Source organism: Hyalella azteca, unplaced genomic scaffold, assembly GCF_000764305.2.
Source record: "Hyalella azteca isolate HAZT.00-mixed unplaced genomic scaffold, Hazt_2.0.2 contig2151, whole genome shotgun sequence".
Taxonomy (NCBI): domain Eukaryota; kingdom Metazoa; phylum Arthropoda; class Malacostraca; order Amphipoda; family Hyalellidae; genus Hyalella; species Hyalella azteca.
In genome coordinates, this window is record NW_025932436.1 from 308,703 (window position 1) to 322,567 (window position 13,865).

General features: G+C 35.4%; 1 protein-coding gene across 1 annotated transcript; it reads left to right on the plus strand.

The window, feature by feature from the left end:
- The first annotated feature begins 7,846 nt into the window (after positions 1 to 7,846).
- On the plus strand, positions 7,847 to 13,554 carry LOC108672451 (zinc finger protein 132). The gene is made up of 6 exons (XM_018160115.2): positions 7,847 to 8,266; positions 9,759 to 9,886; positions 10,666 to 10,833; positions 11,165 to 11,374; positions 11,958 to 12,135; positions 12,449 to 13,554. The coding sequence occupies exons 1-6, from the start codon at positions 7,904 to 7,906 to the stop codon at positions 12,983 to 12,985; spliced, it is 1,584 nt and encodes a 527-aa protein (XP_018015604.1). The 5' UTR covers positions 7,847 to 7,903; the 3' UTR covers positions 12,986 to 13,554.
- Positions 13,555 to 13,865: the final 311 nt, after the last annotated feature.

The window sequence follows — 13,865 nt, forward strand, 5'->3', positions numbered from 1 at the left end:
AAAATTTGCTTAATTAAAAGCCTAATACTTGTTAATTAAAAGCGTAATTAAGTAGTGTTCAATATTCATTAGTGTTCTAATTCAAAGCCGTGTTGTATTCCAATACAGCTCACACAGCAAACGGAATTCAAACACGTGGATGACGGAATTATGTATCAGTAGAATTTGGAGCGCGGACGGAATATGCCTCACCACGTGCCGAATATTGCCTGCCACACACAGTGTCGGAATATAGGGATTTGATAGGTTGCATTCTAAAGGCTTTTAAATAAATATGGCAACATTTTGTGACGTTTCATCATTGCTGGTGCGTAGTATGGTGTTTTGCGAGTCACATAAAGCAAACAGAACTCGAGCAACGCATATGGTTATTTTTTTATAATTTTTCATTTCTTGATGCGTCCTTAATGTGTCAGAATATACCGCATTTACCCTATTGATTATAAGATTTGCAGAAGAAAAAATTATTTTTTAAATTTTTCAAATTAAAAATATTATTTATTTTTAAAATTATATATTCTGTTAATTGATTCATGTATTGTTTTCAACTTTACGCAAGTGTGCCAAATTTAAGATCAATTGGACAGGTAGAAGTGTGTTAAATATTGATTATAAGATTTGTAGGCTGCAGCAGACAGACGAACAAACAGACAAGAAGTGAAGTCAGAGTCTAAATCTAAGATTAGAGGTTCACTTAAAAAAAAGTGTTCTGCCTTGAAAAAAAATGTTCCAGGCAACTAGAAACAGGTTTGCGTGTTGTGAGGTTGTCGGAAATCGGCCTCGACAATTGGTATGAATGTTATTATGTTACATCAGGCAATACAGAGAAGATCCCAAGATTGTTAATTGTACACGTCACTCACGGTCCCATGGATAAGCAAGAGGAATCTACTGAAGTCTGAAAGAAGAGCACACGTTGTGCTTGGTAGAAATTACAAGGTCGCTACTGATACCAGTAGAGACTTGTCACTCACAGTCACCAATGAGCAAGGGAGATCTTGGGAAGGCTGCATAAGCATTGCGCCCGGTATGAGCGTTTCCGAGGTCTCGAGTAGAGACGCGTCACGAGTCGCATCACTCTTCGATGAGCAAAGGAGATCTTGAGGAGGCCTCACAAGTCACAGCGTTGCAGCCGGTAAAGGATGTACTCGCACCATGTAACACACCTTCCCTGGCAAAAGCTTATTTACTTCTGAAGAAAGGGGCGGTTTCACTGTCAGTGAAACCGAACTGCTGCACTGGGTGTGGGTGGGCCTTATTTGAATTTGAATGCATGCATTGATTTGAAATCCTATATGCATAGTATATGAGTCCTAAAGAGCCTAAAGTTTTAATATGTATATAAAAAATTTATGTTTCTGCGTGGATTATAATGCTGTTAACATTAACAAACTTTGAATTATCTCTGATGCAAGAAATACTTGCTTAAACAATTTTATTTTCAATATAAGCAACTGGATGCAAACATCGGTTCACAAGAACCAAAATAGCCCCCAACAACAGTAATTTCAATTGACATTAATTTCTAAATTAAAATTTTGTTTAGCCAGTATTTCTTGCATCAGAGATACTTTTTTGTATTTCAATGTTAACAGCATCAAAATCCATGCAGAAACATTAACTTTTAATAGGTTTTAGGCTAAAATTAATGCTCATAGTCCAAAGAACTGAAACCTATTTCAAATAAAAAATGACCAATGAATTGCCAATATTTATTAATGTAGTCTTCCGTTGGTACAAAACTTACAAAATAACCTTGAATTATTGATTGCTAATTTCTTGCATTAGGTAAATGTTTATGATTCAAATTAATCATAGAAGTTGTATCTCCATAATTCCATGTTGAATTAAAATTACCCATAGAAGGTTCACATACAGATGCCAGCGCTAGCAGCGGCCATCAAATGAACTACTTTATTGTTTAGTATATTGACTAATAATATAATATCATATTCTGTTTAGGTCCGGTCTCATAAAGTGTTCCATCAACATATTTTCCATTACTAATTATTTAAATGTATCAACTTGTGGTGCAGTAAGATAATGAATTGTTTGAATTCTAAACAAAGATGGCGCGCCCGCATTCAGATGCCAGCGCCAGCAGTGGCAATCAAAGGAACTACTTTATTGTTTAGTATGTTTACTATTATAATAATAATAATATAGTATTTTGCTTAGGAACAGTCTCTCAAAATGTTCCAGCAACATATTTTCCATTACTAATTATTTACATTTATTTATTTGTGGTGCAGCGAAATACTGCACTGTTTGATGTCATAGTCAATGTACCACGTGTTCTTGTGTTGTTGTGTGACGTCACCGCAGGCCCGCCCAGCTAGCTGTATGTAAACAAAGCCACAGCAGTGAAGATGGAAACAGTTTTGCATTGCGATCGATGGTTATTTGTGAATAATATTTTCGATTGTGATATTATAACATATTTCTTATTGTGAAATAATTTTGATTGTGATATTGACACTTGACAGTAGTGTCAACATTTGAACATCGAAGTTCAAACATCATGAGTTACGAGGTAAAAGTGAAAGGACTGAGCAGAGCTGGAAACATAGCTGAGGCTTAACCGATGTCATTGTCATTTTTACGTCATTGATATCATTCTGGAACCGACATAAGTAACTAAGGAATTTCCCAGTTCAAATATTTATTAATTTATTTATATCAATTTCGAAACTCGACATATTTCTACAGGGAGTTGTGGTGAGACCATTGGGTCGAACCATTGAGTTTAGACCATTGCAACTTGCAAGAGTAGGCGAAGGGCATGGGGCCTTGTGAAGGGTTAAGGCCACCACACGGCGGTGGGCCACCATAAGTACCTCTCTTCATAGAATTCCACTATGCAGTTGCCTATATACTCCAATGCAAAATTTGCCTATATACGAGTTGATTAAGAGCACTGCAGAGTTTGACCAGTTGATTCAGAGCACACAAAATTATTTTCTTCTATGGTCATAATTAATTTACTCTTTAATTGTTTACATTATTTCTGAAAATCATACCTGAAGCTGATTTGGAAGATACGCTATTGTTCGACTCCCAACCAGCTCAAATGATTGCGGACCCAATTGCATGCAATCTATGCCTTTATATCATATTAGTTAAACAGTTTAACATTTACGTGCCGTGCGGCACATCCTTATGAAGTCAACTCCTAGTCCAACTCTATGCAGTCGCAGACTCCTATTCCTATCAACATGTTAAAACTAGTCCTATAAGGTGCGTTTTCTTTCATTTTAAGCGATCATCTTTAGCAAATACGGTAAACAAAGCTAAACACGAATGCTTGAAATAAATAATGACTGCTGTTAGTGAGTAATGAATGGCAATAAAGAGTCTCTCACTTTCTCCACTCTCCTAAATCCTTACTCAAAGTAAACTAACAGCTCATCGGCAAGAACTTAATATGGCTTATACTATTTACTCTTGACATAATGATTGCAAATTAAATATAAAAAAAACATTTATTGCACCTATTTGTTTTGTCAGCTTTCAAAATGAGGATAAACTTATAAAAGAAGAGGCAATGCACACCAACGACATCAACATGACACTTGACTCAGTTGACGGACTAGACTACTGGTAGCGTACTTGGAAAATTTAGCATTCAAACCTTTAGATTCTGTGAACCTCGTAATTTATACATTATTAGAACTTTAGATGGCTCACAATATATCACGTAAAGTTTTCTCTCAATAATAGTCTCGAAGTGTATGAATAAAACCTAATGAGTATAAAACTGAAGTGTCCACTGGTCAGCGTGGGCGGGAGCTTCATCTGCATCGTAGTTACCACATCCACTTATTCCGGTTGCGTAATGAGAACTAAGTCAACTAACCAGGCTGAGCCAAAAGCTTTCCCACCAGCTTCGTTGCACACGATTGATACTACATGCAATGCATGTATAATATTTATGACTATTATTAAACCATTCTGTTGAATGTCAGTTACTAAAAATTTACAATATAGAAGAATTCAAATATTTCATTTCTTCGCAGAGTATATTGATATCATATTGTTGGTATCTCAGTCACGTGTCACCTTCTTTGTTATTGTTTCGGTACAGATGGTATTCCTGAATGCTGATCGCGAGTAGTTTTCATGTCTCAGCTGATTTCATAAGTGATCAGTTTTTTATATGTCGATGAAATCATAGGCAGTTTTTCATGTATTTGTGAGTGAATGTACAAAGTGAAGATGTTATTCTTTGCGATTTTCATCAATAGTGACATAACTACATTAGTGTATTAGGCACTTGAAATAAGAAGTGTAGCATTACACATTAAATTAGCATTAGTGCATTAACAATGTGTGCATTTGGGGCAGTCCATTCTAGCTTTCTAACGCTGATTGGATTCGAGTGGCTGTGACGTTGCATGCATTCTGATGGTAATTGGATTCTTGTGACTGGCGTTGCACACATTCTAGCGATGATTGGATTCATGTGACAGTGACTGTGACATTGAACGCGTTCAAGCGTTGATTGGATCCTTGTTACTGTGATGATGTAAGCTCTGTTTTTTCCCAATGAAACAGCTGTGGCAGCTTGCAGAGACTTGTCAGTGATGATGATGGACTCAAAGTGGAGGTGTGCTGGCCATTCTAGATTTTTAGGTCATGCTTTCCATTTTGCTATGTTCACCAGTTAATATATTACCCCTCTGGAATTCCACACGTGAAGTTAAAGAGAAGTGTTGTAGAAATAGAAGCTTTTTTAGAATTACTCTTTAAAGACAACACTATCTAAAGAATCCAGTGTCTGCAATGTTAAAGATGTATAATGAATTTCTCATTCTATTTTCGAATATTAAAAAAATTAATTTTTCAATTTTTTTAATTTATATTTTTTTTCAAAATTATTTATTCTGTCAATTGATTCATGGATTGCCTCTCGACTTCACACAAGTGTGCAAAATTTCAGATCAATTGGACAGGTGTTATATCAGTTACGGTATAAGATTTGTAGCTGACAAAATTATTTTTTACATTTTTTAATGTTGATAGATTTTTTTAAATAATTTATTTTGTCATTTGATTCTTGCAGTCTCTAACTTTATGCATGTGTGCAAAATTTCAGATTGATAGGATAAGTAGAAGTGTGTTAAATTTTGATTATAAGATTTGTAGCAGACAGACAGATGAACAAACAAACAAGAAGTGAAGTAAAAGAGATGTGTGGTAAAATAGAAGCTTATTGTGACTGGTTTGCTCACCATCCCAAGCACCCAGGGTGCAGAAGGTGGAAGCAGCATTGCCAATATATGGGTTTTTAAGCCCAAAGCGTCGCCAACCATTTTCAAGATGCATCTCCGTGTAATTTTTAATGAAAAGCCATTTACACTGAGTAATGAAAAACTATTTACAAGCCACAAACTTATTCACAAGATTGCATGCACGTGATATCCCAAATAACTAATTTTACCATAAAAACAGTCCGATTGTACAGCAAGTGTCAACTGAATATGTGATGATGCAGTCTGACTGCTCTAATGTGACCGCAACTACATTTTGCTTACATTTTTTGGCAGGAACTCATTGCAACCAATTTCCAGACAAGCTTTACTGCATCCTGATCCATCCAACGTACCGGAAACTTTTAGTTTTTTTCTAAATAGTTGTTTGAAGACTGACAAATATATTAAATGCAAGAATTTCAATCTAAATGTGTCAGCAAGATCTTCTGAAAGTGTAAATTTTGCTACTGAAGCGTTGCCAAAGATCTTGCAATATTCATCCACTCTCTGCACAGTGGCCAAGCATGAAGGTATGGCAATATGTACATTGTGCTCGAAAGACTTCAATGTGTCAAATATTGGGGAAGCAGCTCTGAAAAGCCATGCCAAAGGCAGCAAACACACCAAGTTAGCTAAGCACCACAGTGAAGTGAAAGCGAAGCACAGTTACATATTTCCAATTTGTGGTCTGCTGACAGCAATGCAACTGCAGTTTCTTGCTCCAAAATCAGCACTGTAGTGTCTACTGCCACTGTGAATGTAGAGATTGAGAGCTGGCCACTATCCACTGTCAAAGCCAACCCCAATGGCAAACTGACCAGCTTTGTAACAAAAGATGTAAAGCTTTGTAACAAAAGAAGACCCAGAAGAGGAATGCTCTGTTGGATGAGCTAGATGAACTGAAGAAGAAGAAGAAGAAAATGTGCACAGAGGAAGGCATCAACAGCTGATGAATATGCAGAAGCAATGGAGAGAAAGGGGGATTTGAAAATCATTGCAAAGTTCAACGCCATGAGGCGATTTTTGAAAACAAAGCAACAGGAGCTAGACACTCTTGAACTGAGCATTAAAGAAAAAGTTGATGAAATAGCTGCCAGTTGAATGTTAGGGTAGTGGTGTTGAATCGTGTTCTGAACTGTATTGACATTATCATGTGCAATATTGTGTGCATTACTCAATATTTGTTATGATTTTACACTATTGAATTCATAACAATAAAAGTGTGGGCTTGATTTCCAGATTTGTGTCATTTTTGATCCTCTGTGTCTGCCCACTCTATGCTCTTACATGTTTGCTAGTTATAAACTTTAGGAGATGATAGAATATGCACGGTTACTCTTTCAGTCATGCTAAACCTGTTGTATACAAGTCCTAGAAAATTATACTGATGATCATGGAGAGTCCTGGAAAAGTCCAGGATTTTTTTCCTCAATATCGGTACACACCCTGTTTCTGATGGTTTTATTTTTTTTTTATTTTAAATAATGATACAAATTCTATTCATACCTCTCATTTAATGATCCCACTGATAGGTATACTAGCTAAATATTTCAAATTCAACTATTTTGTCTGTTTGAAAACTCACTCCACTGACTACATAAGTGTATTTTTCACAAGTGTATTCATATGGAACACTTCTAAAATAATAGGGACATTTTTCATTTATATTTGAAATTGGGATTCATAAATTACCTACCAAATCCATTTATTGTCATTTAATTTGGTAGGTATCCATGGACAAAACTTCTATCTTTATTCCTATGGTATTCCCACAAAGCAGTCAATCCAAACTGAGCATTTAGGACCTGCAAATTTGTCATACTATTCTTCTACCATTGATTGATAATTATAGCCTCAACAAACTTTACGCATCAAAATTTAATTGAATAACCACACTTCATTTTTACTTGTTTATGTGCTGTTTGCATGAATTGTCAAACCTTTTTCATGAGGTTTCTAATATTCATAACTGATTTTTAATTTTTGCATTGTTTTTCTGAAAATTATCAATCTTATTTTTCTATCAAGTCGTGAATTTTAAATACGGTACCGGTACTTGTATATGAATTTTTGGGATTTAAATTCTGAGAGTATCACCACGAGATAACTTTAATAACACCACATTACACATGCTTAAGTTCTCAAAATCCTGCCTCTCATTTATAAAAGTAATTCATGCATATACACAATGAACATTTCCTAAAAGACGTGACTCGTTCGAGAACTCACAATGGAAGATAAAATTATTCCTGGGCCATTTTGTTTTCAGTGTTTTCTGAAGTGAAGTTTGTAAGACAATAGCAACAAAAAAATGCAAAAAATGTATATAAGACTAGTAAAAAGCGATAGTTAAACTTTAAAGCAATTTTTCAGCATTTAAGCTCCAACAAAATAGCTCAGACGAAATAAACTCTATTCCTTTTGACTAAATTGCTGAATGTTTCTATAATGCCTCCAAAATTTGTTTCACTCCTATTCTTGAAATAAAACTCAAGATAAATTTTTAGTGTGAATTATGATGATTTCAATATATTTGCTTGTTATCCTTGCAATCATTATTTTTAACAGCTCATAATCTTTTTCCACCAACAGTTTCTGAGCCAAATTCCAAATTCTGAGCCTAGAAATTAATTATTCAAAAAATTTACCCAATGGAATGTGCAAATTCCTTTAATTCTTGTTCAAACACAGCCTCTTCTTCACATGATGATAACATTGAAGTTAATAGAAAGCTGTCAAAATCACTTCAAAATGAAGTTAATCTACAGGAATGTGATGTACAATCTTACTCCAATACTGATGAGCCCGGAAACCACCTTCCCGCTCACTTCATTTGTAAAGTACAAATATCTTGCAGAGATTCCCAGCTAGCAAATGTTGCTGCAGCTGAAAGTGAAAATTCTGGAGCAGTTAAGAAATCTCGTGGATCTTATGTTTGCTCAGCTCCTGGATGTGACAAAAAGTTCAGCCGTCATAGTCGCCTTGAACAACACTTGAGGATTCACACTGGAGCTGTAAGTAATGAATTTATTTGCGTGAGCATTTCATATTTATTAAATTACATTCTTGAATCTGTAAGCATTAATGTCATGACTTTGTACAATAGTGTCCTAATATCCAATCATTTTGTGCCATGTTTATTTACCTAACAGCTAAAACTGGAATTGTTTGGAATAAGTGATTTCTGAGATTTGAGAATCTTATATTAAAAGACAGATCTCTCTGAAGACAATCCTTTAGACACATTCCCTCAGAGCCTGTTTCTCCACCCCAGTTACTGTGAGCACATTTATCAAACTTCTATTTTACTAAGACCCATTAATATTTTAAAGCTGAAAGGATATCAATTGAAGGAAGTCTCATTTTCAACTTTTAGCAGCAATATAACTGCTGTTTTGATAATCCATGAAAGTTTTAAATGTTTCTTAGGTAAAAATATGTCTTTCTCCCTAAGAATTATATTTCTATAATCCTCTTTATGTTCCTTCATTAACACGTTTTTCTTAGCTTAGCTTCGCGTTTGTTTGTTTGTTTGTTTGTTTGTTTGTTTGTTTGTTTGTTTGTTTGTTATTAACACGTTTTTCTTAGCTTAGCTTCGCGTTTGTTTGTTTGTTTGTTTGTTTGTTTGTTTGTTTGTTGTTAAAATTGACAACGAAAATTAGCCCACTTCTGATTGTTCTAGAGATCTGAAATTCGGCATGTAGGCTATTTTCGCCTAACAATTTCAGATACAATCATATAAACTAGCATTTAGAGACCTAAATTAGCTTAATTGAGTAAAGTATGTATAAATAGTATATATATAGTATGACGAGCAGGCGCTTACGCTGCGTATCATCGATACGCACGTCAAGGCAAGTAAATTGGCTCGCAACAACGTTTTTCATGTGTAGCAACGGACTAAAAAGGAGAAAATAAAATACTTAAAAACGTGTGTTGTGTGATTTTCGCTTCAATCATAAATCTGCCCGAAACACGTTTTTTTGGGGCAAGCCATAATTAATTTTTTTCTTTTTAGTCCACAAGAAAAGCGTGGTTTTTTAAGAAGTTTTTTTTAAGTATTTTATTTTATAATTCTATTTTACAATTCCTTTATCAAAAATATCACATTAACTACAAATATCCAGGTTTAATAGATGTTTCAGATTTATTTGAACAGTTTTTATATATCTACAGTTCTAGTTTTTAACTTCAGAAAACCAGTGTGCTCTTTCAGTTGACCATTGTGCTGATTGCCAACAGCTGTTCAAGAATGAACTTTTTAACTTTGTAGAATAATTCAGTCTTTTTGACATGAATAAAATTTGGTTTGAAAGACAAAATGCTTCAGTAATTTTTCTTAATTGGTTAAAGCTCAGAAAAAGTTTTTCTCTATTAATTTCCATTTTTGGTAAGTATTACATAATATATAGGCTTTAAAATTCTCTAGATGGCTAATCACTGATATACTCTTTTACAGATAATCTGCATAGTTATATTGCTTTAGTTTTACCATCTCTTTCACAGCGCCCCTATGTTTGTGATGCCCCTGACTGTGGTCGCAGCTACACTAGATCACAGCATCTCAAGCGCCACAAAGATGCATCTCATCCAAGCCTTTCAGAACAGAAGCAACTGCCACAGGCCAAACCCAGGTATGTGTTGCTAAACATAAATACAGTAGATGTACCTCATCATTTTCTAATATATGATCTTTTATGTATGGGAAAAATTAATGTAATCAGGTTGAGCTGCAGCTATACTAATTTGAAATTCATTTAAAAGCTTGTTGGTACCTATTAGTTGAAATTGATCCATTTACAACTAAGACTACATTTCACTTGCATTTTAATGTTTTTGTCAACTGGTGTTTACTTCATATAATTAAAAAAAATTAAAAATTCAACTTTGATTGAATGAGGTTGGTATTTCTCATTGACATGAAAATTAGCTGAGGGAATATTGATGCAATTAAATATGCCTTTCATGGAAGGTTTCCTTCTTTTTTTTCTGTTGTTCCTAATCAAATATTTTATTGCAAATCTGGCCCTTCCCTTCGATCTATACTAGAATAAGAATGCATGCTACAGTTATACACACTTGATGTATTTCTGTTTTCAACTGTGTAAAGAGTTGCAGGTTGTTGAACTATTGCGTAAGCATATTATAATCATCTATTTTAATTTGTGCTTTTCATATAGTTTTAAATGTTTCTTGGTAAAAACATGTCTTTCTCCCTAGAAATAAGGAGAAATTAATAATAAAAAAAATTTAATTCTAAACTATCCTTTATTTGGATTTTGGAAAAATATTCTTCTAAAATATAATTTAATCATTCATATGTGCCAATTATACTTAACTTATTCATATTATTTGAATTATTTAGAAAAAAATTTTTGTTAGCGCGTATCCTAATGCTTGCTTCTGCCCTCAGATGTTCAGAGTGCGAGAAGGATTTTGCCAACGTGTACAGCCTGCGCAAGCACACAGTGCAGTACCATGGTCGCCGCAAGCACGAGTGTGCCTCTTGTGGTCAGCTCTTCTTGAAGCACCAACATCTGCTGACTCATCTCCAGACTCACACTAATGCACCTGCATTCAAGTAAGTCACTACTGCATTACGCTCTAATATTGTGGATTATTTGTGATACCAATTGCATCTATGTTTTAAGAACATATTAGAATACTAATACAGGAACTAATTTTCAGTTATGGTTTTAGAAATATAATGCTTTGGAATTGTTTATAGATTCAAACGAGCCAATTTTGCTGTTAGTACAAGTGGTATATCTTTTCAAAAGGAATTTTCAAATTCTGTATCTCTAATCTTGATTCTCAAAGCCTGATCTATACATTTTGTTACCCATTGTTGTTACCCCTGTTGATATTTACCAGGTTAAAAAACAGTTAGTTCTAGTGTTCCCTTCACACAGGTGTGAGTTCCCTGGTTGCAAGATGGCATTTAACGTGCCCAGTAAACTGAAGCGTCACGCTCAGGTGCATGAAACTGGCAGGTACCGGTGCTCACGCAGCGATGAGTGTGACAGGACGTTCGACAGACACGTAGACCTACGGCGTCACCTGGCAAACGATCACTCATACGAGTGCGCCGTGTGCGGCATGAGTTTCCAACAGCTGACAAGGTCAGCTAACAGACCAAAATCACAGCGATGAAAATCTCTATATATTCTCATTAATGTTTAAACTATCAGGTTCCATATAATTGCTTTCTCAATAACATGGAATTTTTGTCTGATATGCGTGGAGTTTTGGCTGACTAATATCTGGTTCTAGAATTTTATAGAAGTAATGCTTACGGTTTACTTTAGAATAAATTTCTATTATTTTAATGTTCAAGCATACAAACCCCAACGAATATTGTGTCTTTAAGATCCCTCGTAGCTTGGGATCGGGATCATCACGGCAATTTCGTGCCCAGAATTTCATAATATTCATGTTTAGGCGTTGATTTTAGTTGAAAAAATGTCCTGGATAAAACAGAAACCTCATGAACCTTTGACATAATAGTCAAATAGTCATTAACTAATAATATGTAAGAAAATTCGATTTCAGGCGACACACTGAGACTCTTGAAGACTTAAGCTGAGGTGCAGGAATAATGATCGCAAGAAACACTAAGATAACAGCAACAACAAAAAAATTCTGATATATTAAAAGTCAATCGTATGATCGTGTTGCTTGATTACATGTACTTCTTCGTTGCAGGTACAACAAACACCGCGCGACGCACGAAGATCTGCGACTGAGTTTCCAGTGCAAGAGCGATGGCTGCGGCCGCTGCTACTACTCCCTGCGGGCGCTCGTGTCCCACGTACGCGATAAACACGACAACGAAGGACGTCTTCACCCCTGCCTCGTCTGCGGCAAGAAATTATCAACCAATGTGAGAAAACTGATGTTATTGCCTTGCGGTTGTAAGGACTTAGCTTAGCTGTTGACGTGACTTAGTGGCTCTAAAATTCCTTATGGTTATTGCAAAGGTGTACAATATAACATTTACTGACAAGAAAAGTAAACAACTCGCTATGCATTTATCAGGTATTAAACCTCGGCAATATTTGTCGAAAAGGCATTTTCCAAATTTGTTGTCGAATATGAATAATAATAATAATCTTATAATGATATTGGTATGGCTTGTGTACCCACAATTCGTAATATTTATGTGTTGAAGTATTGAATACTTTTATGTTTTACAGCAAAAACTTATACAGCATCAGAAGACCCACAGTACAGACCAAAACCGACGCTGCACAAGTTCATTGCGCGTCCGGAAACAACGTCGGGATAAAGGAAAAGGACGCACAGACTACCGCCGTTTGTTATCAGGGTTTGTCTCGCCGGGTTCAGAGAGCCGCGATGTTCATGGGAATTTGATTAAATCTGACGACCTACAGAATGAGTTCGATGTCGTCATAGGCACTCGACGCGGGCTGGAGGGGAGGATTTCATTTCCTGATGATGATGAAATACCTGCGCCCGTGGCTGACATCAATCCGGCTACAAACAGACAAAGCTCTGGAGCTAAAAATAACGATATGATTATTTCTTCCGTAAATTCTGATCAAATTGGCAACAAAGTGTCAAGAAATCAAATTAATGAGTCTGGAGTACTGAAGCATATTTGCTGTAATACTGAAAAGAAAAAGCAGGGACTAGTATTTCGTCAGTCCGTGAAGAAATTGCGAAAGAAAATGTTGAAACTGAGCTTATCTGTCTTAAAGAGTAAATTCTAACATTTTTAAGGTCCTGGTTTATACCATTGGGTCCTTAGGCGTGAGGGATTGTTTTTTTTATGGCAGTCCTTCACTCTGTAGGTTAACCCAAACTCCAGCAATCTATTAATTTATACGAAATGATCAAAATTTTCGTCACCAAAGTTAGCAGGAATAAGAACAATTTCTTATTGACATTCACGAAGTGCGCAGCTCTTTCAGTTTAAGAAGTGAACGAGTCTCAATTTATCACCTATGATTGGTTTGCGTGGTATTTCTGAATCAGCGTCCATGTCGTAGATTTTTAGAATTTCGATAATATAATTTGATTTACTTCTCTACTGGCCTCAACTCTATTGTTGCTGGCGCTAAAAAGGAATCCCATCGTACATTGTGTCTGGGCTAGGGCTCATACCTCTGTTGTCGTTTAAGAGAAAGCTATTTTTCTCCTATTTTCTTCTGTAGAAAAAATGCATGCAGCAATCTGAACAAGAGTTACAATTCATTATACACCGTCTGATAAATTAAACGCTTCTGTGTTGAAGTTTATGTGTAATGAATGCATTAAGTAAAATGGAAACGCACGAAGATTCTTTTCTCGTACATTTTTTCCTTGTTGCATAACGTGTTTGGATGAAATGTAATGCGTGACGCACCTTACGATACTCTGTACATAAACTCAACATAGCGACAAACCACAGATTTTTAAAATCCGTTCATTACAACACTTCTCTTTAACTTTACTTCTTGTTGTTGGTTTGTCTGTCTGCTACGAATCTTACTATCGATATTTAACGCACTTCTACCCCTCCAATTGATCTGAAATTTTACACACTTGCGCAAAGTTGGAGACAATGCATGTATAAGTTGACAGAATAAATAATTTTAGAAATTTGAAAAC

Bases quoted from the DNA above. Each gene is read 5' to 3' on its own strand.
- LOC108672451 (XM_018160115.2), top strand. From the start codon at position 7,904: ATGGAATGTGCAAATTCCTTTAATTCTTGTTCAAACACAGCCTCTTCT. The intron at 9,887-10,665 runs GTATGTGTTGCT...TTCTGCCCTCAG, and splicing joins CTGCCACAGGCCAAACCCAG to ATGTTCAGAGTGCGAGAAGG. The intron at 12,136-12,448 runs GTGAGAAAACTG...TATGTTTTACAG, and splicing joins GCAAGAAATTATCAACCAAT to CAAAAACTTATACAGCATCA.